Consider the following 25,543-nt stretch of genomic DNA (forward strand, 5'->3'; position numbering starts at 1 on the left):
GGGGGGGGCTGATGGGGGGACTGATGGGGGGACTGGGAGGACTGGGGGGGACTGATGGGGGGACTGGGAGGACTGGTGCCTGCAGTTGTTGTCGGCTTTGAGGACAGAAACTGGATGGAAGCTGCAGTTTTCTTTAGAAATACAGGAGACAGACAGAGTTCAGTGAATCAGCGGCTGGACCTGAACCTCTGGACCTGAACCTCCGGACCTGAACCTCCGGACCTGAACCTCTGGACCTGAACCTCTGGACCTGATTCTGTTTGTGAGATTTCCAAAAAAGGATCAGAGGTGTGAATATTTCTTTGTGGTTCCGTGAGGCTGAATGAAGATCAAAGTCTAGTTTGGTTCTGGCAGGTTTTAACTGGACCTGCTGGTTCTGACCGGATTCTGCTTGTGGAGTTCTCGCTGATGAATTCTTAATAATCTGCTGTTTTCTTTGTGTGACTTCGACTCGTTTTGAGAATCGGCTTCGTCACAGATTTTCAGAATAAAAGTGTGAAGAGCAGCACGTCGATCAATGATTCGATGATCAAACCGCCGCCCGACTGGTTCTTCCTCCAGCCGCCCATCATCCAATCAGCTGCCTCCGTCTGCTCCAGAATCAGCTGATGAAAAATTAAAGACGCTGAAATATTGATGCTAAAAAACTGCAGCTTTAAAAACACTCAGAGACTAAAGTTAGAGGAAAGATCAGAGGACAGGTCAACACAAGTACACAACACCACAACTACACAACGTAACAGAACAAAACAACCACAGTAGAACTCACAGATCAGGAAGTTGTGTTATTTCAGGACACAAAACAACACAAAGACACACACAGTGTATGTCAGCGTCTATGTTGACTCCTGGTCATCACTAAGAGCCCTCGACCAATCAGAGAGGAGGACAGGACACCTCAGAGACCAATCAGAGAGCTCCTTGCTGGTCTGTAATCAGCTGTTGCAGGTTTGAGTAAAAATCAACTTTTATTTTACAGAAAAACAGTTTTAATGTGAAACATCCTGAAACAGGAAGCCGTTTGTGGTTCTTTGTGTTTTCAGGTTCTCTGTCAGTTCTGGTGTTTCTGCAGAACCTTCTCCTTGTTTTTCTTCTTCTTGTCTGGCCGTCGTCCGTCCAACCCGCTGGAGAACTCGGAGCGAAGCAGCCGGAGATCCATCTGAGCAGCGGAGAACCTGTGAAGAACGAGAACGTCTGTGTTGGTTCTGGTAGTGTAGATCAGCTGGTTCTCTGTGTGTTCTCTCAGAGACAGAAGATGAGGTTCTCCAAACGTTCTCCAGCCTCAGAACTCTGTTGTCTGTTCTCAGTCCTATTAAAAATCTAAAAGCAGGTTGAATAAAAGTTCTTCTGACTGCAGTTTTTATTGTTATCAAAAATGAACATGAATCTATTAATTATTATCTGTCGTTTCCACAACACCGTCTGGTTTTGTCCTCAGAACCGTTAAAAATAAAACCAAACTGAACACAAAGAACGACCCGATCCTCAGGAAAATCAATTTAGTCTGAGTTCAAATCCTAACCCTAGAAAAACGAGGCACAAAACAACAAAAAACAGGCAAATAACATGAAACAAAACAACAAAAAACAGAAACAAAATGACAAAAAACAGAAACAAAATGACAAAAAACAGAAACAAAATGACAAAGAGCATGAGACAAATGACAAAACAAAATGAGACAAAAAATTTGACAAAAACGTTATGAAGCAACAAAAAAATGAACAAACAACACAAGCGAGATAAAAAAAAGACAAAATGACAAAAACATGACAAAAAATTACACAAACGATAAAATATTACAAAAACAAGACACGACAAAAGAACAAAGAACAATCCAGTATTTTACTTTATGATCCAAACAACTTGTCATGGTCTAGAAATGATTTTAAATTTATAGTTTTACTAATTTACAATCTGCAGTTCATGTCTTCTCTGGAATTTTTCCACTCTGAGGACCGGATTGGACCCTCTGAGGTTCTCTGTCGGAACCTTGGTTCTCTGTCGTCTGATTAACAAACATCACCTGAACACATCGTCACAAACTGACCGACACCCAGAGGATGACACACACCTAATGATGTCTCTGCTGACCTGTGTGTGTGTGTGTGTGTGTGTGTGTGTGTGTGTGTGTGTGTGTGTGTGCGTGTCCTGACAGGCCCGCTGTGAACAGCTGATCACAACAACAACACACTGAGGCATGTAAACACCACACTAATGATGTTTATGAACTCACCACAGGTTCTACAGGAACAGACCGGAAACCAGATTTATTCTTCAGACTGAGCCTCCTGGATGGATCTGGAACTGATCTGGTGTCAGTTTCATCAGAACTAACTTATCAGACCCAAAATGATGAGAAAAGATCTAAGCTGACGTAAAAGTTGCTGAAAATGACCAGAAAATTGTCTAAAATCTGTCAGGAATTGCACAGAATGAGTCAGAATTCATCCAAAGTTACCAAAAATGATCCAAACAAACAAAAAATTAGTCCACGATGCTTCAGAAATTATAGAAATTGACTCACAAATGATCCAAAATTACTCAAAACGTGTTCAAAATGAATACAATGATCCAGAATGACAAGAAATTTGTCCTAAATGACTCAAAAACGATCCCAAAGACACAAAAATGATTCAAAATGAAGAGAAAAGACCAAAGTTGACATAAAAGTTGTTGAAAATGAGCAGAAAATTGTGCAGAATGAGTCAGAATTCATCCAGAATTACCACAAAATGATCCAAACTGACTGAAGATTCACAGAACGAAAAAAAAACAGCAAACTGGTCCTCAATGCTTCAAAAATGATAGAAAATGACTCAACATTTGTGTAGAATGAGTTGAAAATGATCCAAAAATGTAAAAAGTGATAAACCTGGACCCGCCTCTAAAGACTAAAGTTCTAGAGTAGACCTACTCTAGAACTCTCCACGGGGAACGTTCTCCTCTGTGGAACTCTCTGAATAGAACGTTCCTCTCAGACTCACCTCTTCTTTCCACTGGACTTGTTCTGGTTCTGGTGTTTGGTGGGGCTCCTGTCCTTGGCCCTCCGGTTCTGGTTCTGGCTCTGGCTCTGGTTCCTCTTGGTTCTGGTTCCGGCGGTGCTGAGGCCCTGTGGAGCGTCTCTGAGGCCGAAGCTCTTGGCGGCGTGGCCCAGGTGCAGCGATCGGATGTGGAAGATGTGTTTAAGGTGAGCGGGGTAGGTGGTGTAGGCCCGCAGGTAAGACTGCAGCGCTGGTGACATCACGGTGACATCACAGTCAGCCAATCAGAAGACAGCTCTGTGCTCCGACTGCGTGCAGGTGAACACGTACCTTTCTTAGCCGCCTGCAGCGACTCAGCGTCCGAGTGCACGAAGTTCTCAAAGTCGGTCTGAAGGACGGTCGCACGCTCACGGATGTCCTGCTGCAGCGCCGAGGACGAGCTCTGGAACGTCACCAATACTCAATCAATAACCCATACAGGGTCAATACAGGATCAATAACCCATACAGGATCAATACAGGATCAATAACCCATACAGGATCAATAACCCATACAGGGTCAATACAGGATCAATAACCCATACAGGATCAATACAGGATCAATAACCCATACAGGATCAATACATGATCAATAACCCATACAGGATCAATACAGGATCAATAACCCATACAGGATCAATACAGGATCGATACATGGTCAATAACCCATACAGGATCAATACAGGATCAATACATGATCAATAACCCTTATAGGATCAATACAGGATCAATAACCCATATAGGATCAATACAGGATCAATAACCCATACAGGATCAATACAGGATCAATACATGATCAATAACCCTTATAGGATCAATACAGGATCAATACATGATCAATAACCCTTATAGGATCAATACATGATCAATAACCCTTATAGGATCAATACAGGATCAATACATGATCAATAACCCTTATAGGATCAATACAGGATCAATACATGATCAATAACCCATACAGGATCAATACAGGATCAATAACCCATATAGGATCAATACAGGATCAATAACCCATATAGGATCAATACAGGATCAATAACCCATATAGGATCAATACATGATCAATAACCCATACAGGATCAATACAGGATCAATAACCCATACAGGATCAATACAGGATCAATAACCCATACAGGATCAATACAGGATCGATACATGGTCAATAACCCTTATAGGATCAATACAGGATCAATACAGGATCAATAACCCATATAGGATCAATACAGGATCAATAACCCACATAGGATCAATACAGGATCAATAACCCATATAGGATCAATACAGGATCAATAACCCATATAGGATCAATACAGGATCAATAACCCATATAGGATCAATACAGGATCAATAACCCACATAGGATCAATACAGGATCAATAACCCATATAGGATCAATACAGGATCAATAACCCATATAGGATCAATACAGGATCAATAACCCATATAGGATCAATACAGGATCAATAACCCATATAGGATCAATACAGGATCAATAACCCATATAGGATCAATACAGGATCAATAACCCATATAGGATCAATACATGATCAATAACCCATACAGGATCAATACAGGATCAATAACCCATACAGGATCAATACAGGATCAATAACCCATACAGGATCAATACAGGATCGATACATGGTCAATAACCCTTATAGGATCAATACAGGATCAATACAGGATCAATAACCCATATAGGATCAATACAGGATCAATAACCCACATAGGATCAATACAGGATCAATAACCCATATAGGATCAATACAGGATCAATAACCCATATAGGATCAATACAGGATCAATAACCCATATAGGATCAATACAGGATCAATAACCCACATAGGATCAATACAGGATCAATAACCCATATAGGATCAATACAGGATCAATAACCCATATAGGATCAATACAGGATCAATAACCCATATAGGATCAATACAGGATCAATAACCCACATAGGATCAATACAGGATCAATAACCCATACAGGATCAATACAGGATCAATACATGATCAATAACCCTTATAGGATCAATACAGGATCAATACATGATCAATAACCCATACAGGATCAATAACCCATACAGGATCAATAACCCATACAGGATCAATACAGGATCAATAACCCATACAGGATCAATACAGGATCGATACATGGTCAATAACCCACATAGGATCAATACAGGATCAATAACCCATACAGGATCAATAACCCATACAGGATCAATATGTCAATATTAAGACTCATAGATCCCTCCACAGACTCCAGAACACAGCACTTAAAACCTCAGAATGTTCTCAGGCATCACAAGAACCCCGTTAGGAACCTTCAAATACTCCATGAAACACCTCACTGCACTCAAAGAACCCTGAGATCTCTAAAGAACCCTTAGATCTCTAAAGAACCCTGAGATCTCTAAAGAACCCTTAGATCTCTAAAGAACCCTTAGATCTCTAAAGAACCCTGAGATCTCTAAAGAACCCTTAGATCTCTAAAGAACCCTTAGATCTCTAAAGAACCCTTAGATCTCTAAAGAACCCTGAGATCTCTAAAGAACCCTTAGATCTCTAAAGAACCCTTAGATCTCTAAAGAACCCTGAGATCTCCAGAGGAACCCTGGAGGCCAGGTGCGACTCACCTTGCTGTGGTACTTGCCCCGCCCCTTGTAGGTGTCGTCCATCATCAGACTGGACAGGATGTCCTGCAGCTTCATCTCTGATAGGCTGAAACACAACAAGCCCCGCCCACACAGTCACAACCAAGAAACGCTGTCTGTAGTTAGTCAGAAGGTGATTGGCCACGGCGGCCGTCAGTCAAAGACCTGATGTTGTGATTGGCCAGCTCGGTGATGAAGGCGGTCTCAGCGGGGGTGAGGAAGAGGAGGCTGCTTCCTCGTCCTCCAATCCGAGCCGTCCGACCGACCCGGTGAACGTATTCGGCCGCCGCCGTGGGGGGCGTGAACTGAAACACAACGCTGCGCTCTGATTGGTTGATTCATCTCAAACAATTACATCTAAACCACTGATTGGAGCAGAAACACAGGTGAGTTCACCTGAATTACCTACTGATCTAAACGAGTACGTTACAAATATCTTCATGTTTACTGAGTAAAATACTGCAGTACCGAAGGTAGAAGTACCTGAATGATCCAGGTGACCTGAGGAAGGTCCAGACCCCTGGCTGCTACGTCCTGAAATACACAGTAGGAGTATTTATAGTAGGTAGTACTAAAGGATAGTAGTAGCACTGTGTAGGCGTACTCAGTAGTAGTACTAGTTAGTAATACTGACCGTGCACAGCAGGACTCCCCCCTCTGACTCTGAGAACTGCTGGAACGTCTCCGATCGCTCCTGGTGGAGAAAACAAACACACCTGAGACAGGTGAGTGGCAGCAGAGCGCTGATTGGTGGAGATAGGTGGCGGCGTTACCTCCTGTTTCATGTTGCCATGGAGACGCAAGAAGCCGACCGGAGGCTTGTGATTGGCCGAGGGCCCGGCGAGGACGGCGGTGAACAGCGAGTGCAGGAAGTCGACGACTTCGCAGCTCGACACGAATACGATGAGTTTGTTCTGAGAAAACTGACAGAAACCGACCGTCAGGTCACCATGGCAACGGTTCACCGAGCCAATCAGCTGCCAGGCTGCCGGCCACATGCTTCTGTTCTCACCTTGCATTTGTCCAGGATGAAGGCGGCCAGACAGACCAGTCGGACCTTACTGGGAACCAGAACCACAAACTGCCGCAGAGCCTCCGGCACGGCGAAGCTCTCTGATTGGCTGGTGTCAGGAGTGACAGCAGGGAGGTCAGAGGAAGCGGGGCCAGACACATGGATGCTGATTGGGTCGTTTAAACAGACGTCTGCTAAGCGGGTCACCCCTGAAACACAGAGAGGCGTTAGAGAGGCTGAAACAAAGTGAAACTCCTGCTGTGGAGGAGTCTGTTTCTGATTGGTTAGAAATCTATCATCCATTTTATTCTTTAGTTTTTTCGAGGTTTTTCTCTCGTTCTTGTTGTCTCCTCATGCTGTAGATGTGTGTCTATCTCCATTGCTGTGTCCGAAATGGCATACTAACGTACTACTCATACTAAATGTGACGTCAAAATAAGTATGTAGTGCGTTCACAGTGGATAGTATGAAAAGACTGAGTACGCGAGAAATACCCGGATGTATACTATACCCGGAAAAATTTGAAGTATGCGCGGTGACCACACTAGTCATACTCAACCGTCCCATAATGCTTTGCGAGCTATCCACCAAAATGCAAGCCTCCACGGGATATGTGGCCGGACCGGGGCGATTTTTATTTTATTTTATGTGGTTAAGTAGTCATCCTAATCACCCCACAGATTTGAGAAATAGGCGTTTTCTGACCAACGTTTTAAATTTGTCAGACGCCTCACAACGTGCTACTGAATGCTAGCAGCTAGTTGCAGCAGCTCGCTTTGCATACAGAACAAGTAGCAGCTACCTCGAGTAGCCTGCAGCTACAACTGAAACGAATCGCATAATCTGGCTAATAACTGCATGAGGAGTGCCGGCTTGAAATTACCATATTAATTATGCGACTGTTTGTTAGCGTAAAATCGACCTGAAGCCGGCATTCAGCCGAGATATTTGATAACCGTACTTCCGGTTTTTGTCGTCGGAGGTTTGAAATGCATTATGGGAAACGTAGTAGTATACTACAGTGTGAACGGTCGGCATTCTAATCATACTTATAGTACGTAGTATACAGTATATACTCATTGAGTATGTAGTATGTAGTACGTTAGTATGCGATTTCGGACACAGCCCATGTTTCAGCTCTGCTCAGCAGTTAGCCTGTTAGCGTGCTAGCGTGTTAGCGTTACCCAGGGTGAGCGTCGCTGACAGCAGGACGTTCTGTCTGCTGGGTCCAGCAGCATTAAGGCTGTTTAATATGACGGTCAGGTCCTTCTCAAAGCCCAGATCCAGAGTCCTGAACACACAGCAGACTCACACATTAACACAACAGACACATTAACACAATAGACACACACATTAACACAACAGACACACGGCTGCCGCTTAGTGTGTGTGTGTGTGTGTGTGTGTGTGTGTGTGTGTGTGTGTGTGTGTGTGTGTGTGTGTGTGTGTGTGTGTGTGTGTGTGTGTGTGTGTGGGGTCACCGGTCGGCTTCGTCCAGGACCAGCCAGCGGACGGCGCTGAAGGCGATGCTCAGGGTGTGTTTGATGTGATCCACCAGACGTCCAGGAGTCGACACCAGGATGTTGATTCCTTTACGGAGCCTGAAGACACATGGCAGAACATTCAGGTTCCTCATCATCACCACAGAGACCAGGAACATCAGGTAGAACCTGTCCGGTCCAGGTGTGCCATCCTACCTGGCCTTCTCTGCCTTCCTCTTCTCTCCTCCCATCAGCACACCTGGAACGATCCAGGTGAACGGCTGCAGAGACACACCTGAGTGAGCTCCCAACAGACAGGTGTAGAAAATACAGAGAGGTGTAGAACCACAGACAGGTGTAGAACCACAGACAGGTAGAACCACAGACAGGTGTAGAAAATACAGAGAGGTGTAGAACCACAGACAGGTGTAGAACCACAGACAGGTAGAACCACAGACAGGTAGAACCACAGACAGGTGTAGAAAATACAGAGAGGTGTAGAACCACAGACAGGTGTAGAACCACAGACAGGTGTAGAAAATACAGAGAGGTGTAGAACCACAGACAGGTGTAGAACCACAGACAGGTAGAACCACAGACAGGTGTAGAACCACAGACAGGTGTAGAACCACAGACAGGTGTAGAAAATACAGAGAGGTGTAGAACCACAGACAGGTGTAGAACCACAGACAGGTGTAGAACCACAGACAGGTGTAGAAAATACAGACAGGTGTAGAACCACAGACAGGTGTAGAACCACAGACAGGTAGAACCACAGACAGGTGTAGAAAATACAGAGAGGTGTAGAACCACAGACAGGTGTAGAACCACAGACAGGTGTAGAACCACAGACAGGTAGAACCACAGACAGGTGTAGAACCACAGACAGGTAGAACCACAGACAGGTGTAGAACCACAGACAGGTGTAGAACCACAGACAGGTGTAGAACCACAGACAGGTAGAACCACAGACAGGTGTAGAACCACAGACAGGTAGAACCACAGACAGGTGTAGAACCACAGACAGGTAGAACCACAGACAGGTGTAGAAAATACAGACAGGTGTAGAACCACAGACAGGTGTAGAACCACAGACAGGTGTAGAACCACAGACAGGTAGAACCACAGACAGGTGTAGAAAATACAGACAGGTGTAGAACCACAGACAGGTGTAGAACCACAGACAGGTGTAGAACCACAGACAGGTAGAACCACAGACAGGTGTAGAACCACAGACAGGTAGAACCACAGACAGGTGTAGAACCACAGACAGGTAGAACCTTTGAACGTGTTCACACAGAGGAGCAGCAGGTGAGTTACCTTGAGAAGCTTCTGGAAGGTGTTGAAGGTCTGCAGGGCGAGCTGGAGAACAGGACAGAACCATGAGAAACACACCACAGCGTTTCAGAATGTATTTAGAACATATCAGAACGTAGTTAGAACGTATCAGAACGCATTTAGAACCTCTCTGGTGGGGACGATGACGACGGCCAGCGGTCCGTCTGAGCGCTGGATCTTGGGCTGCAGCTCCTGGAGACTCTGGACCAGTGGGACGGCGAAGGACAGAGTTTTACCTGCAGACAGTGACGGTTACTGCAGAGAGACAACTCACCTGCTCAGGTAGACACACGGCATCTTATCGCCATGACAACAAACCAGACAGGAGAGCAAGAACAGCTTCGTGTGGACTCACCTGAACCAGTCTGAGAGCGAATCACAGCGTCCCGTCCCGACAGGAGGGCTGGAATGGACTGTTTCTGAACACTGAACACACACACACACACACACACACACACACACACACACACACACACACACACACACACAGGTGAGTCAGGTAGTTCCTGTCTCTTTAAATGAGTGGATTTATAGGTGTGTGAGGACTCACCTGGTCAGCGTGGAAACATTCAGGACTTTGTTCAGTGTTGCCACCTGGAGGACAGAAACAGCCAATCAGAGCGCAGAACTCTCACAATCAATCGATCGATCAGTGGAGGACAGACAGGTGAGTGGGGTACCAGGTGAGGATGCAGGGGAAGGTCTGAGAACGAGTCCTTGGTGAAGATCTGCTCCTTCAGCTGACAGACGGCGGGACTGAGAGGAAACGACACAGTTACTGTTTCCATGACGACCACAGCTGGATCGCCACGGTGACCTGGCTGCACAGTCAGGTCACCGGGGTAACCTCTGGTTGAGGTTTCAGGTTCAGTCAGGTATTATTATTATTGTTTATTACCGATATTGGAAACAGTGACATCAGCAGGACGAGCCAATCACAGACAGAGGCCGGCCTGTTGGGCCAATCAGAGGAGGAGGAGGAGGTACCTGTGGAGCTGTGGGATGTCAGGGTTGTGTTTAAACAGAGACGATGTCTTGATGCTGCCATGTCCCGCATCCTTCACTGCTTCTGTCTTCTTCTTCTGTTTCTTCTTCGGTGGTGTTGTGTCGGTCACCTCCGTGGGCGGAGCCTGAGTCAAAATCAGAGACAAAAACAGGCTCTTAGTTTTGTTCTGTAGGTCAAATAGTAAATAACGGAGCTAATGGTGTGAACAGGTGAGTGGACAGGTGAGTTTACTTGAGTCTCCTCCTGAGGCTCCTCCTCCTGCAGCTTCATGTCTTTGAAGCTGCTCCTCCTCCGGTCGTCCTCCGAGGAGCTGAACCTCCTTTTCTCCGCTCTCTGCTTCTTCTGCACAAACACATCAGACAAACAAGCTGTAAACAACCGGTAAACATCCTGCAAACAAGCGGTAAACGATCATTAAACAAAATGTAAACAACTGGTAAATAAACTGCAAACAACCAGTAAACAACAGGTGTGTGTGTTCTCACCTTGCTCCATCTCTGCTGACTCTTTACATGTTTCCTCCTGCTGGACGATGACGTCACATCACTGCAGATGTTCAGACACAACTGCTCATCAGCTGATGACATCATCAACTCACCTGCTCCACGCTCACACAGGTGTGTCCACAAACTGCAGACACGCACAGAGTTTTTAATGACATCATAAAACAGCTTTACTGACGTCAGTAACTCCTCCATCAAACCGCTCATTTATCTGAAACCCCACGTTGGCTTTTTTACGTCCGCAGCTCCTCAGAGCTGATGTTAGATGTTAATATTCTGATGAAACACACAAAGCAGTCGGAGTGACTAATCTGACCTGTACCGAACTAAAAAGTCACACCTGAGCTCGTGTTCGTGGTCAGGATCACGTGTCTCTACTCGAGTTTTACCGTCAGAGAGGAAACCTTAAATTCACACATTTCTGAACGGAGTTCTGCGGCGCTAACATGAGGCTGTATAGGGACAAACACGATTTAATGGACCGACAGCACACGCGCGCGCGCACACACACACGCAGACTGACTCTCAAACACGTGTGTTCCTGTGTGAGTGTGGGTGTGTGTGTGTACAGCTACCGACGGTAGCTGCTAGCCTGATGCTAACGGCTAGCAGTTACCTAGCAGGCTAACGGTAGCTGCTAGCCTGATGCTAACGGCGTTAGACTGACGCTCGCTAGCAGGTGCTCTGTAGATTCAGAAAGAACAGAGAAAAACAGAAAATCAAAAACTCACCGCGAAACTTTCACGACTCAAACACGCGTGTAAACACTTCCTGGTACGTCACTGAAACCCTACCTCCTGTCCCGGCGAATGATTCCGTGCACATGCGCAGTAGCGTCACGTTTTACATTGAACGCTTGTTGTTGATAGAAGGAAAACAGGATCTATTAATGAATAAAACAGGATCTATTAGTGAACAAAACAGGATTTATTAATGAATAAAACAGGATCTATTAGTGAATAAAACAGGATCTATTAATGAATAAAACAGGATCTATTAATGAATAAAACAGGATCTATTAATGAATAAAACAGGATCTATTAGTGAATAAAACAGGATCTATTAGTGAATAAAACAGGATCTATTAATGAATAAAACAGGATCTATTAGTGAACAAAACAGGATCTATTAGTGAACAAAACAGGATCTATTAATGAATAAAACAGGATCTATTAATGAATAAAACAGGATCTATTAGTGAATAAAACAGGATCTATTAATGAATAAAACAGGATCTATTAATGAATAAAACAGGATCTATTAATGATTAAAACAGAATATTAATGAACAGATAGCAATAAACACATTAGAGTCTAGAAATATGTAATGAAATCTGAAATGAACACAAATTAAAACGCAAATGTTGATTAACTTATTATCTAATATTAATTATTTCAATATGTGATTGTATTTTTAATATTTCTACTCTACAGACTGAGTACTTTTATTGAAACAGAGTATTTCTAAACAGATGCAGTGGTCGACTCAGCATTAATGAGATGAACACAGTAATCCAATAGCATCACATAGATTACTTATTGCCTGGTTGCTGGTTTTTGGTTGCTGGTTGCCTGGTTGCTGGGTTCTAGTTGCGTGGTTGCTGGTTTCTAGTTGCCTGATTGCTGGTTTCCAGTTGCTGGTTTCTGGTTGCTGGTTTCTAGTTGCTGGTTGCTGGTTTCTAGTTGCTGGTTTGTAGTTGCTGGTTCCCTGGTTGCTGTTTTCTAGTTGCTGGTTCCCTGGTTGCTGGTTTCTAGTTGCTGGTTGCCTGTTACTGGCTTGTAGTTGCTGGTTGCCTGATTGCTGGTTGCTGGTTTCTAGTTGTTGGTTGCTGGTTTTTAGTTGCTGGTTGCCTGTTGCTGGCTTGTAGTTGCTGGTTGCCTGATTGCTGGTTGCTGGTTTCCAGTTGCTGGTTGCTGGTTGCTGGTTGCCTGTGGCTGGTTCCCTGGTTGTTGGTTTGTAGTTGCTGGTTGCCTGGTTGCTGGTTTTTAGTTGCTGGTTGCCTGTTGCTGGTTGCTGCGTCTCTCTGTGGTATTTATAAACCCTCTGAGCTCCTCCTGGGACTAAAGCTGAAAATTAATTTTAGTTTTTCTCCAAAAGCTTTGAAGCTTCTGAGATCAACCAGATTTAAACGAGAGGATTTACAGACGAGACGCTGCTGTCAATCAAACTGTCTTCATCATCTTCATCATCTTCAGCTCAATCAGAGTTTGCACCACACAGTTTGTTCTCAGTTAAAACTGGAAAGTTCCACCTGAAGTCATCAATCCTGCAGGAACCGGTCAGAACTGGTCCGGTCATGAGACCAGTTCTGGTCCAGTTCAGGTGTTTGGATCTGTAGATGGAGATGATAACGTCTGTAGTGGTGACCAGGTGAGCTGATCACATGATTGCTCCGTCGTGTTTCCACGGCGACTGAAACTGTCACAAACGTTTTTGAATCTTTGTCATTGTTTTGATTTTTTTCATTTGACGAAACTGAAAACGGCTGAACTCTGAGACACGAACGGTTCAAAGATGGAGACTGCCTGAGGCGACAGCCTGCTACACAACACAAACACACACACACACACACATTGTGTTTTTCTATCACTGTGGGGACTTACTATTGACTCCCATTCATATCTAACCCTAACCCTAACCTTAACCCAGACCAAAACAATGTCTAACCCTAAAGAAACGTTTTTGCACTTTTACATTTTTAGTAACAACAACATGGCCAAGAAAACACGGTTGCCACCCGTGGGGTGTCCCCACCAATATAGATAAACATGTACACACACACACACACACACACACACACACACACACACACACACACACACACACACACACACACACACATAGATTTACAGTGTATTTATAGTGTATTTGCAGTGTATTTATGGTGTATTTACAGTATATTTATGGTGTTTTAAGGTGTATTTGTAGTGTATTTATCATGTATTTGCAGTGTATTCACAATATATTTACAGTGTATTTACGGTGTATTTACAATGGATTTATGATGTATTTACAGTGTATTTATGGTGTATTTGTGTATTTACAGTGTATTTATCATGTATTTATGATGTATTTACAGTGTACTTACAGTGTGTATATGGTGTATTTACAGTGTATTTATGGTGCATTTACAGTGTATTTACGGTGTATTTATGGTGTATTTACAGTATAGTTATAGTGTATTTATAGTGTATTTACAGTGTATTTATGGTGTATTTGCAGTGCATTCACAGTATATTTACAGTGTATTTATGATGTATTTACACTGTATTCATGGTGTATTTACAGTGTATTTATGGTGTATTTATAGTGTATTTATGGTGTATTTTACAGTTTGTTTATGGTTTATTTAAGGTGTATTTACAGTGTATTTGTGGTGTATTTATGGTGTAATTGTGGTGTATTTTCAGTGTATTTATGGTGTATTTGCAGTGTATTTATGGTGTATTTACAGTATATTTATGGTGTTTTAAGGTGTATTTGAAGTGTATTTATCATGTATTTTCAGTGTATTCACAATATATTTACAGTGTATTTATGGTTTATTTACGGTGTATTTACAGTGTATTTACGGTGTATTTACAATGGATTTATGATGTATTTACAGTGTATTTATGGTGTATTTGTGTATTTACAGTGTATTTATCATGTATTTATGGTGTATTTACAGTGTATTTATGATGTATTTACAGTTCATTTATGGTGTATTTAAGGTGTATTTACAGTGTATTTAAGGTGTATTTACAGTGTATATATGGTGTATTTATGGTGTATTTTGTGTATTTACAGTGTATTTACGGTGTATTTACAGTGTATTTATCATGTATTTATGGTGCATTTACAGTGTATTTATGATGTATTTACAGTGTATTTACAGTGTGTATATGGTGTATTTACAGTGTATTTAAGGTCTATTTACAGTGCATTTAGGGTGTATTTACAGTGCATTTAGGGTGTATTTAAGGTGTATTTACAGTGTATTTATGGTGTACTTACGGTGTATTTGTGGTGTATTTTCAGTGTATTTATGGTGTATTTACAGTATATTTATGGTGTTTTAAGGTGTATTTGTAGTGTATTTATCATGTATTTTCAGTGTATTCACAATATATTTACAGTGTATTTATGGTTTATTTACGGTGTATTTACAGTGTATTTAAGGTGTATTTACAGTGTATTTATGATGTATTTACAGTTCATTTATGGTGTATTTAAGGTGTATTTACAGTGTATTTACAGTGTATATATGGCGTATTTACAGTGTATTTATCACGTATTTATGGTGTATTTACATTGTATTTATCACGTATTTATGGTGTATTTACATTGTATTTATCAGGTATTTATGGTGTATTTGCAGTGTATTTATGATGTATTTACAGTGTATTTACAGTGTGTATATGGTGTATTTACAGAGTATATACGGTGTATTTACAGTGTATTTATGGTTTATTTACAGTGTATTTATGGTGTTTTTACAGTGTATTTATCATGTATTTATGGTGTATTTAGTGTATTTATGATGTATTTACAGTGTATTTAAGGTGTATTTACACTGTATTTAAGGTATATTTACAGTGTATTTATGGTGTATTTACAGAGTATATACGGTGTATTTACAGTGCATTTATGATGTATTTACAGTGCATTTATGGTGTATTTAAGGTGTATTTACAGTGTATTTATGGTTTATTTACAGTGTATTTATGGTGTATTTACAGTGTATTTATCATGTATTTATGGTGTATTTAGTGTATTTACGGTTTATTTAAGGTGTATTTACACTGTATTTAAGGTATATTTACAGTGTATTCATGGTGTATTTACAGTGTACTTATGGTGTATTTACAGTGTATTTATGGTGTATTTTACAGTTTATTTATGGTGTATTTACAGTGTATTTATGGTGTATTTTACAGTTTATTTATGGTTTATTTAAGGTATATTTACAGTGTATTTGTGGTGTATTTATGGTGTACATGAAACCTCTTCACTGATATGTTCGATTTCACTGGTTTACTGAGAACACAAAAAGTCACAAAGACACACAAAACACATCAATGAAAAACAGGAAACATTTTATTCTTCTTCAAAACAATCTAACAACAGCACTCTCTGTGTCCTCCTCAGGTGAGTCCAGGTGTCAGTCAGCAGTCAGTTTGCTCTCCAGAGCCTCAAACACAGAGTGGGGATCCTGATCAGCATCAATGTGAACCGCATCTGGATACACAGACTGATCACACACACATATTTATTTACTTGTTTGTTTGTGTATCTTTCTACACATAACACGTGTTCCACTTTTGAACAGGTGTATCAGGTGTGTACCTGCAGGGCAGCGCTGTGGTTCCAGTACTGTTCCAGACTGTGTTCTACAGCGGGTGTTCTGTCTTCAGGCCGGGTCTGCAGTCGGTCCTGGACCTCAGAGTTCGGAGCGGGTTGAGCAACAGCGTGGAACCTGTGAACAAAGGTGGGAGGTTCTAACATGTTCTACAGAACCTAAAGTAAGGTTCTGAACAGAGTCGAGGTTTCAGACACGGTGCAAGTTTACTGGTTAAACTGGTTAAACTGGTTGGACTGGTTAAACTGGTTGGACTGGTTAACTGACCTTTGTCCACTGATGGGGTCTGTTGCTCTCAGAGTGATTCTCTCTAAACAAACTTCATCTGTTACCTCCAGGAAGAAAACTCTGAGAACAGAAGGAGAACATTAGCAGCAGTAGTAGTAGTAGTACTGTAATAGAAGTATTAGCAGTAGTAGTATTTGTAGTACTGTAGTAGAAGTACAAGCAGTCGTGCAGTACTAGCAGTATTACTAAAAGTACCTGTTGGGCTGGTACTGTGACTCCTGCAGGTTCTTGGCCTGCTGCAGCTCGCTGGGGAACCCGTGAAGGATCCAGCCTCTGCAGCTGCAGTCCATCTGGCTCAGACGTTCCTGCAGAACCTGCAGAACCAGCGAGTCTGGAACTGGACCAATAATCAATAATCAAAGCTGTGACAACAACAAAACCAGGCAGGAATCAACGATCAATCAGGCAGTTTCTAGACTTCACTGACGAGACTCAGTTTTAGAGGTTCACTGCAGTCTAGAGGTCGATAAGGAGGTTCTAGAGGTCAGTAAGGAGGTTGTAGAGGTCGGTAAGGAGGTTCTAGAGGTCAGTAAGGAGGTTCTAGAGGTCGGTAAGGAGGTTCTAGAGGTTGGTAAGGAGGTGCTAGAGGTCGATAAGTAGGTTCTACAGGTCGATAAGAAGGTTCTAGAGGTCAATAAGGAGATTCTAGAGGTCGGTAAGGAGGTTCTAGAGGTCGATAAGGAGGAGGAGGAGAAAAGGAAAAAGAAGGAAAAAAGGACTGTTGACTTGAGGCATTATTTCTATATTTTTTTCATTTGCCATTAGACACATTATTTTGAAGAATGGGCTAACTGAACATTGAAGAATAGGCTACCTCTCTTTTTCTTTTTGTTTAATATTTTGAGGCATTATTTCTATTTTTACATAATTGATAATTGGGAGGTTATTTTGAAGGATGGTACTCTACCTCACTTTTCCTAACTAAGGTGTAAGTGTCAGACTTAGAGAGATGATTATTTCTTATTTTGTTAAACATCTGAATACATGTGTTCCTACACAACTTGAGTCAGTAACTATTAAAGACTAGAGCATGCCATATTTGTATGTGACTGATTATATTGTTTAGGAGAATTGCTTTAAATTAATAAATATATTATTTATAAAGCAACTGTTTGTGAGTGTTTTGGGCTATTTTTTGTATATCCAGGTAAAGTGTTCTTTTCTGGGGAATTCAGAATATCTGTTTAACTGAGTTTGAAGCACAGAAAGCCCCCTGACCCACGGAAAACCCCTAAAAATGGGGGGGGGGGACTGAAATTTTTTCGCGCGAGCTGGAAGTGTGTCCTCTTTTCAGAGAAACAGAATATGGTCACCCTCGTTTCTATGGCCCAGTCCAGCGACCCCCAGGGGCTGCTGGGATACTGCAGCTGTCAGACGGTGGTTACCTGGATGACCACTCTCCAGGTACGGCTGGATCTGTTCTCCTACAGTGGAACCGTCGGCCGCTACGGACCTCAGCAGGCATCCACAGCACACTGACAGACAGAACCACAGATCCAGGTCACACTCTGAGCACCGGCACCAACAGAACCGTGTGTGTTCCTACCGTCCACCAGCTTGTATTTGTTGGACAGCAGTTGGGCCTGATGACTCTTCCCAGAACCTGGAGGACCCAGCAGGAGGATTCTGGGAGTTATGGAGCGACGGCAGGTCTGAACGAAGGCCAACACTGAGAGAGAACCCACAGGTCAACATCTGTTCAGCGTTCCCCGCGTGGAACCTTCACTGGGTAAAACACGAAACAGTCTCAGTGAGGTTACCCTGCTGGTAGACGTCAGCGTGGGGTTGGTCACCGTTGATGACCTTCAGGACGTGCTGGTAGGCGGAGCTGAGACCTGTGACCTCACGGTGGAAACACTGCAGTTTAGCCAATCGCTGCTCCTCTGACAGGCCCCGCCCCTCCTCCAGACGGTTGGCGATGACGTCATCGTCAGGTCTGATGAAGGTTTGGTGGTAGACGTCTGCAGACACACAGTCAGGATGGATGTGAGGTCTGGAGAACCTCAGAGAACCTCAGAGAACCTCAGAGAACATCAGAGAACATCAGCTGACTGACTCACCTCCAGTCAGATGATCAACCTGCCGACCCTGAAACCTCTGCAGGAGAACGTCATCTGGAGCCTCCAGCAACACTGACACACACACACACACACACACACACACACACACACACACACACACACACACACACCCACCTGCACGTCACACAACAAACACACACTGTGAGCCGACGTGTTGTTTTTGTTTGGTTCTCACCAACATGTTCTGGTAGAACTCCAAGCTGCTGCAGACTTAGAGCCTGTAGACGAGTCTGAGGGAACCCAACCAACACCCAGCCCTGGAACAAACACACACACACACACACACACACACACACACACACACACACACACACACACACACACACACACACACACACACACACAATCAGCTGTTGAGGTTCTGGTAGATTACATTTAGGAGGTTTAGATGGTTCTAAAGGTTGAAATGGTTGCTGTGTTTTCTGTGAGTGTTTTTAGAGCACGTGGGAGGATTAGGAGGTTCTACAGTTCATTTAGAACCTCACACAGACAGAACCAGTCGACTCAGACTAACTGATTGTGTTTCTACATTTCGTTCTAAAAGTGGAGTTGAAACTTTCCAGCAGCAGTTTGTGTCTGATGATCTAAAACGTTCTGGTTCTGGACCACCAGCTGACAGATTATTCTATTATTATTGTTCTTATATAGGTTCTAGTGATTAAAGCAGCTGCTCATGTTGGTTTAAGGTTCATTCTGAGGAACATTTAGAACGTCTTCTGATAAATGAGGATTTTGTTTCCAGCCTTCATGGTTCTCCGTTCTCCTGTGACCTGATCAGTAAACTGCACGCTGTCAGGAACGTTCTGCAGCTCATTAGAACGTAGTGATGTGATCTGAGGCTGACAGCAGCATAACAGCACTAATCCCTCAGTGCTGCCTGTCAGGATCAATCAGCTCCACTGTGGCAGGAACCGGCTTCATTCGGTTCTAACGCAGACACACAGACATGGATCACCGCGGTTCCTTTTAAGTTCCACCGAGGATTTGGGCCCTTCATGAGCTTCTAGAGTTCATCTAGTTGGTTCAGGATGTTCACAAGTTCACTGAAGTAGTTTAGGAGGTTCTGTGGTTTATTTAGAGGGTTCCAAAAAACACAGGCTTCGAAATCCAACCCAAAAAGAACCCTGAGGAGGTGTTGTGGGTTCTAGATCTCATTCTAGTGATTCTAGATGGTTTTAGAGTTCAATTCTTTAGTTTGGTTGTTCTAGTGGTTCTAGAGTTTTTTAGGAGGTTCTAGAGGTCATTCACATGGTTCTAGAGGTCATTTAGGAGGTTCTAGAGGTTTTTTAGGACGTTCTAGAGGTTTTTTAGGACGTTCTAGAGGTCATTTATGTGGTTCTAGAGGTCATTTAGGAGGTTCTACAGGTTTTTTAGGACGTTCTAGAGGCCATTTATGTGGTTCTAGAGGTCATTTAGGAGATTCTAGAGTTCATTTAGGAGGTTCTAGAGGTCATTTAGGAGGTTCTAGAGGTCGTGGAGGAGGTTCTAGAGATAATGCGGTAAATTTAGAGTTACTTTTAGAGGATTTATAGGTTCTTGAAGCAGGAAGTCTGGATGGTTCTAGAGTACTTTTGGGAGGTTTAAAGTTCACTTAGAAGGTATCTAGATGGTTCTAGAGTCTGTTTAGGCGTTCAAGTGGTTGTTGGGTTTGTTTACTGCAGCAGAACGTCTGACTGGATTCATGAAGGAAGAACCAGACAGACAGACAGGCAGAAAGGCAGACAGGCAGACAGACAGACAGGCAGACAGACAGACAGGCAGACAGACAGACAGACAGACAGGCAGGCAGGCAGGCAGGCAGGCAGACAGGCAGGCAGACAGGCAGGCAGGCGGACGGACGGACAGACGGACAGGCGGACAGACAGGCAGACAGGCAGGCAGGCGGACGGACGGACAGACAGACAGACAGGCAGGCAGACAGGCAGACAGGCAGACAGACAGACAGACAGACAGGCAGGCAGGCGGACGGGCGGACGGACAGGCGGACAGACAGGCAGGCAGACAGACAGACAGACAGACAGACAGGCAGACAGACAGACAGGCAGACAGGCAGACAGGCAGACAGACAGGCAGGCAGGCAGGCAGGCGGACGGACGGACGGACAGGCAGGCAGGCAGACAGGCAGACAGGCAGACAGGCAGACAGACAGACAGACAGGCAGGCAGGCGGACGGACGGACGGACAGACGGACAGGCAGGCAGGTGTAAAAATAACGTGGCAGCATCCTGTCAATCATCCTCCATCCACACAGACTGAAGAGTTTAGCCTGAAGCTAAATAGAACCATTATCAGATCAAAGAGCTGCTAATGTGGAACACACACTCACACACACACACACACACACACACACACACACATACACACACACACACACACACACACACACACACACACACACACACACACACAGAGCTGTGTTTATCTGGAACCTTTAGTGAATCTCAGATCAGACGTTTTCCTGCAGGTTGAGCTGAATAAACAGCTGTTCTCAGCAGGTTCCACATTCTTCTCCCCAGAGAGTCATTTAAACATCTACCTGATGAGGAACCTCACACAGAACATCAACCTACAAGTTGTAAAATGTTTGAAAGTTTTAAAGTCATGTTCAAAGAATGTTTTAAGGACATTTATCGGTTCCAACAATGTTCCAATGAGGTTCTAATATTCATAGAAGGATTGGGGAACGTCATAAGGAACACAGATTTTGTTCAATACTAATCTAGGAGGAACGTTCTCCAACCAGCACTCAGAAAATGTTCTCCAGATGAGGCCTCAGATGACTTTTATAAAATGTTCCAGTGATATTAACAAAGACAGAACATTTAGCTGTCAGTGTTCTGAAGACGTTAAAGGAACAAAAATGATCGTTCTAAATGTAACATTCAGAAACTATTGTAGGAACATTAGGGTCTAAACAGTGGGTTTGTTCTCCTGGTTCCATTTAAATCAGGGTCAGCTATAGTATATAACATTCTATAAGAACACATGTACCTCTACTCTATGCAACACTAGAACCTCCTAACTCAAATATAAAACAACCTAAACCTCAAACATGACCACTAGAATGTCTAACTAAACTCTAGAACCTCCTAAGAAACCAATAGAACCTCATAGATGATGACTAGAACCTCCTAAATGAACTCTAGAACCTACTAAGTAACGAATAGAACCTTTTACATGATAACTAGGACCTCCTAAACATCCAAAATGAGCTCTAGAACCTCTGGATCGTCTATACTGTCGCTGGAGTAGTGGAACCCGGACCAGTGTGCTGGTGTTCCAGTAAAAACCTGTTAGAACTCAGGCGTTGTGCTGCTTTTATTCTGTTGGAGGGATCAGAACGCTGCAGAACGTGATGCTAATGAGCAGTGACGGCTAAAGTGACAGCAGCAGCGGCGTTTGATCAGCTGATCTCTGGGGAACCCGGCGCTGCTCGGCCTGCTGGGAATCGTAGTCGGACACGGTGGCGACCAGAGCGCTAATTATGATCATCAGAGCTGCGACTGATCAGCTGATATAAATACTCAGCTGATGAATATTTCATGGATCAGCCTCGTCTGGAACAATCCTACAGACTGACGGAACGTTTCTGAGCAGAACCTCATTTAAATAATCTGCGTCTTTGTTCTCATTTCATCAGAAACATTCCAACTGAGAGCTGCTGATTTCTGACTGGTTTCTGTATGAATCAATAGATCAATAACGGAGTTCTGATCGGTTCTAAACACAGCTAAATGAAATGACCAACAGAAAGTTCTACTGACATCTTTAAAGAACATTTCTGCTGAAGGACTTCCTACCATTAAATCATCTACAGAAGAACTTTTTGATATTAAACGATAGTTTGGATCAAACTAAATGGTTCTAGAGGTCCTTTAAGTGGTTCTAGACATCGTTTAGGTAGTTACAGAGGTTTTTTTAAGAAGTTCTAGAGGTCATGCAGGACGTTCTACAGATCATTCAGGTGGTTCCGTCTAAACGTATCCTGACCCGGTTCTGATCCGGCCAACACAGAAGCTCTTTACTCCAAACAAAAACTCTTTAAGGGTTCTGAAGGTTTCTAAAAGCTGAACTGAAGAACAGAACAATGTTCCATTATCTGGAACCGTCACTAAACATCGAGACGTTTTCTCTATCCTCAGCTTCAGGTTCAGACTCTGGAACCAGCACCGAGAACCCGACGGGTCAGAACCAGAACTTTAGCAGCAGGTCCAGGTTCAGGACCACTCACCCTGTGGATGCAGTCCATCTCTTTCAGTCTCTGGAGAACCTGCAGAACCACAGAACATTCATCATCTAGACCGGTTCTGACCAACCAGCTGCCAACACATAATACACCTGTGGAGGTTCAGGAGAGTCCTACCTGCTCAGTCTGTGAGCTCGGCTCTGATTGGTCCAGCAGCAGCGTGTCAGCAGTGACAAGGACGGCTCTCAGCTCAGCACTCAGACGCTTCGCCTGGAACACCACAGAAGAAGAAACATCAGTCAATCAGAAGAGTCAGAGAAACATCAGCCAATCAGAGGAGGTTTAAACTCACCACGGTGTTTTTCCCGACAGCAGGAGGCCCAAACAGCAGAACCCTGGGAACTGAAGTACACACAGGTTACAGTACTGTAGTGTATTAATACACAGGATTTTACTAGTTTAGTGTACTGTATTTAGTTTTTTACTGGTTTAGTGTACTGTGACAGACTGGTGACCTGTCCAGGGTGTCCCCTGCCTTCACCTGAGTCAGCTGGGATAGACTCCAGCCCCCCCCCCCATGACCCTAGTGAGGATAAAGCGGTGTACAGAGGATGGATGGATGGATGGATGGATGGATGAATAGTTTAGTGTACTAATACTTTTTTTTTTTTTTTACTAATCTAGCGTACTAGTAATTAGTTTTTTCTAGTTTAATGTACTAATATTTAGTTTTGTATCAGTTTAGTGTACTAATACTTATTTTTTACGAGTCGAGTCCACTGATCTTATTGCCAGCTGTATTTTGGCATGTAGGCGCCCTCTAGAGGCAGCAGGAGGTCACTGCACATCAGGTTCTGGTTGAAGCTCAAAACAGAAAGAAGCTGAAGTTTGGATTCTCCTGAAAGCTTCTAAACACGTCTGATGATCAATAAACCAGGAGTATTGATTGAACAGCTGATCAATCACTTTAGCACGGAACTATCAATAAGCTGCATGATCAGGAGTCTAACAGGAACCAAACCAGAACCCATCAGGAACCAGAACCTCACCGTCCACACTGATCCTCTGCAGCTCATCCATCAGGAAGGAGATCGGATCATCAGGCTGATGGATCAGCAGGTCGGAGACCAACATCTGGAACACAAACACACACTAAATGCACACAGCCTCAGTGTGGACCAGTTCTGAGATGGAACCGTTCTAAAGCGGTACCCTCCACAACTCTCCGTACCTGCACCAGGTGTGTGACGTTGTGTCTGTCGGCGTAGACGGACATCTGAGGAGGAACCCTCACAGGCTTCTCCGTCTCATCCATCAGCAGGACGGAGCTCTTTTCTCCTGAGGTCAGTGAACGCAGCACTTTATTAGCATACAGCTCAGTGGGTTTGTTCTGCTCGGGTTCTCCACAGAACAGAAACTTTAGGCCATTTGTTTGATTCCATCTTTGACTGTTTTACTTTAACACTCCTTGTCTGCTGGTTCTTTAATGATCACTTAACATCAACTCTTTAATTAATCAGAAAACTCTGTGATTTCAGTTCCTTCAGTGAATATTTTCCGGTTTCTTTCCTCCCAGAGAGTAAACTGAACATCTGCAGAGGATCCATGTTAGCTGACGGAGCGGAGCAGCTCTGCAGTAAAAACACGTCCTGAACGCAGCACAGAGAGCCAGCAGCCGTTAGCCTCGGTAGCTTCGTTAGCTTCGTTAGCTTCGTTAGCAGCTTCTTACCTGATTCTGGTTCCTTGTTTCTCTCTGAAGCTTCAAGCACGAACGTCTCGTTTAAACCTCGAACTTTAAACTGAACTTAAACTTAATCAGAATCCAGATTTACAGCAGAAACACGAATCAACCTCCAGCAGCTGTTTGTCTGACTGACGGTCGTTAGGACGCGTTCGCTTGTTGCTAAGGAAGAACGTCATCAGCGGAAGTTTGCAGCAAGAAACCAACAACAGGCCAGTACCCATAGATATCTATGCCCATAGATATATACAAACACAAATAAATAATAAATACAACCACAAAGAATGTAATTTCGCCTAAAGATAGGTTCTCAAAAACGTTGGTCTCAGGAAAACCTAATAATTGAAAATCAGATTGTGTTCTCAGGCAGAAAAGACACACAACTATGCCGCATTTTTCAAAACGAAAAGCTGCGATTTCAGATGCAGATTCAGATTCAGAAAACTTTATTTATCCCCTTAGGGGCAATTCATTTGCAGCATACCAGCTTCCCAAACAATCATTCAACATAAGTAAAAAGAATAAAATAATAAAAATAAATGCAACACATAACACAGTGGGAATCAGTCATAATAGTTCACACCTCAAGATTTGACTGCTTTTAAGATGAGTTTCATCCTTATTTAAAAGTCCAATAGCTGTAGGTATAAAGGATGAAGAATAACGCTGTGTTTTAGCGTAAGGCTCTCTATAGCGCCGCCCAGAGGGCAGCATTTCAAACTCTGAAAACAACACATGGTCAGGTTGTCTCAATATACATTTGGCCTTGTCTAACACTCGCCTCTTATAAAGAGAGCTCAGATTCTCTGACCGATGATTTTAGAGCATAACTTAACAATGCTCTGAAGACCATTCTTGTAATCCACCGACAGTCGATTAAACCAGCAG

At 43.3% G+C, this 25,543-nt stretch overlaps 2 protein-coding genes across 4 annotated transcripts; both read right to left on the bottom strand.

The window, feature by feature from the left end:
• Positions 1–765: 765 nt before the first annotated feature.
• ddx31 (DEAD (Asp-Glu-Ala-Asp) box polypeptide 31) lies at positions 766–11,854 on the bottom strand. Of its 2 annotated transcripts, none has more exons than XM_022222714.2 (21): positions 11,750–11,854; positions 11,001–11,061; positions 10,747–10,857; positions 10,497–10,639; positions 10,190–10,265; positions 10,060–10,103; positions 9,865–9,935; positions 9,636–9,745; positions 9,492–9,533; positions 8,388–8,452; positions 8,172–8,291; positions 7,875–7,981; positions 6,691–6,899; positions 6,452–6,601; positions 6,313–6,372; positions 6,162–6,212; positions 5,844–5,983; positions 5,661–5,745; positions 3,312–3,423; positions 2,985–3,231; positions 766–1,175 (listed from the first exon to the last, which is right to left on the bottom strand). In XM_022222714.2, exons 3-21 carry the CDS (start codon positions 10,783–10,785, stop codon positions 1,052–1,054), a joined length of 1,995 nt encoding a protein of 664 aa, XP_022078406.2. In that variant the 5' UTR covers positions 10,786–10,857; positions 11,001–11,061; positions 11,750–11,854; the 3' UTR covers positions 766–1,051. The 2 variants fall into 2 exon arrangements, with proteins under 2 accessions (XP_022078406.2, XP_022078405.2); XM_022222713.2 differs by having other exon boundaries at positions 11,001–11,145.
• Positions 11,855–16,079: 4,225 nt separating this feature from the next.
• ak8 (adenylate kinase 8) lies at positions 16,080–24,897 on the bottom strand. 2 transcript variants are annotated; one of them, XM_051950742.1, is made up of 15 exons: positions 24,644–24,851; positions 24,146–24,252; positions 23,964–24,066; positions 23,267–23,316; positions 23,092–23,184; positions 22,960–22,998; positions 18,904–18,985; positions 18,708–18,779; positions 18,408–18,608; positions 18,194–18,316; positions 18,033–18,122; positions 16,843–16,984; positions 16,627–16,707; positions 16,347–16,476; positions 16,080–16,251 (listed from the first exon to the last, which is right to left on the bottom strand). In XM_051950742.1, the coding sequence occupies exons 2-15, from the start codon at positions 24,227–24,229 to the stop codon at positions 16,162–16,164; spliced, it is 1,380 nt and encodes a 459-aa protein (XP_051806702.1). In that variant the 5' UTR covers positions 24,230–24,252; positions 24,644–24,851; the 3' UTR covers positions 16,080–16,161. The 2 variants fall into 2 exon arrangements, 1 of the variants encoding a protein (XP_051806702.1); XR_007943125.1 differs by lacking the exon at positions 16,080–16,251 and having other exon boundaries at positions 16,352–16,476; positions 16,843–17,009; positions 24,644–24,897.
• Between the last annotated feature and the right edge of the window lie 646 nt (positions 24,898–25,543).

The sequence above is a fragment of the Acanthochromis polyacanthus genome, chromosome 7, assembly GCF_021347895.1.
Source record: "Acanthochromis polyacanthus isolate Apoly-LR-REF ecotype Palm Island chromosome 7, KAUST_Apoly_ChrSc, whole genome shotgun sequence".
Taxonomy (NCBI): domain Eukaryota; kingdom Metazoa; phylum Chordata; class Actinopteri; family Pomacentridae; genus Acanthochromis; species Acanthochromis polyacanthus.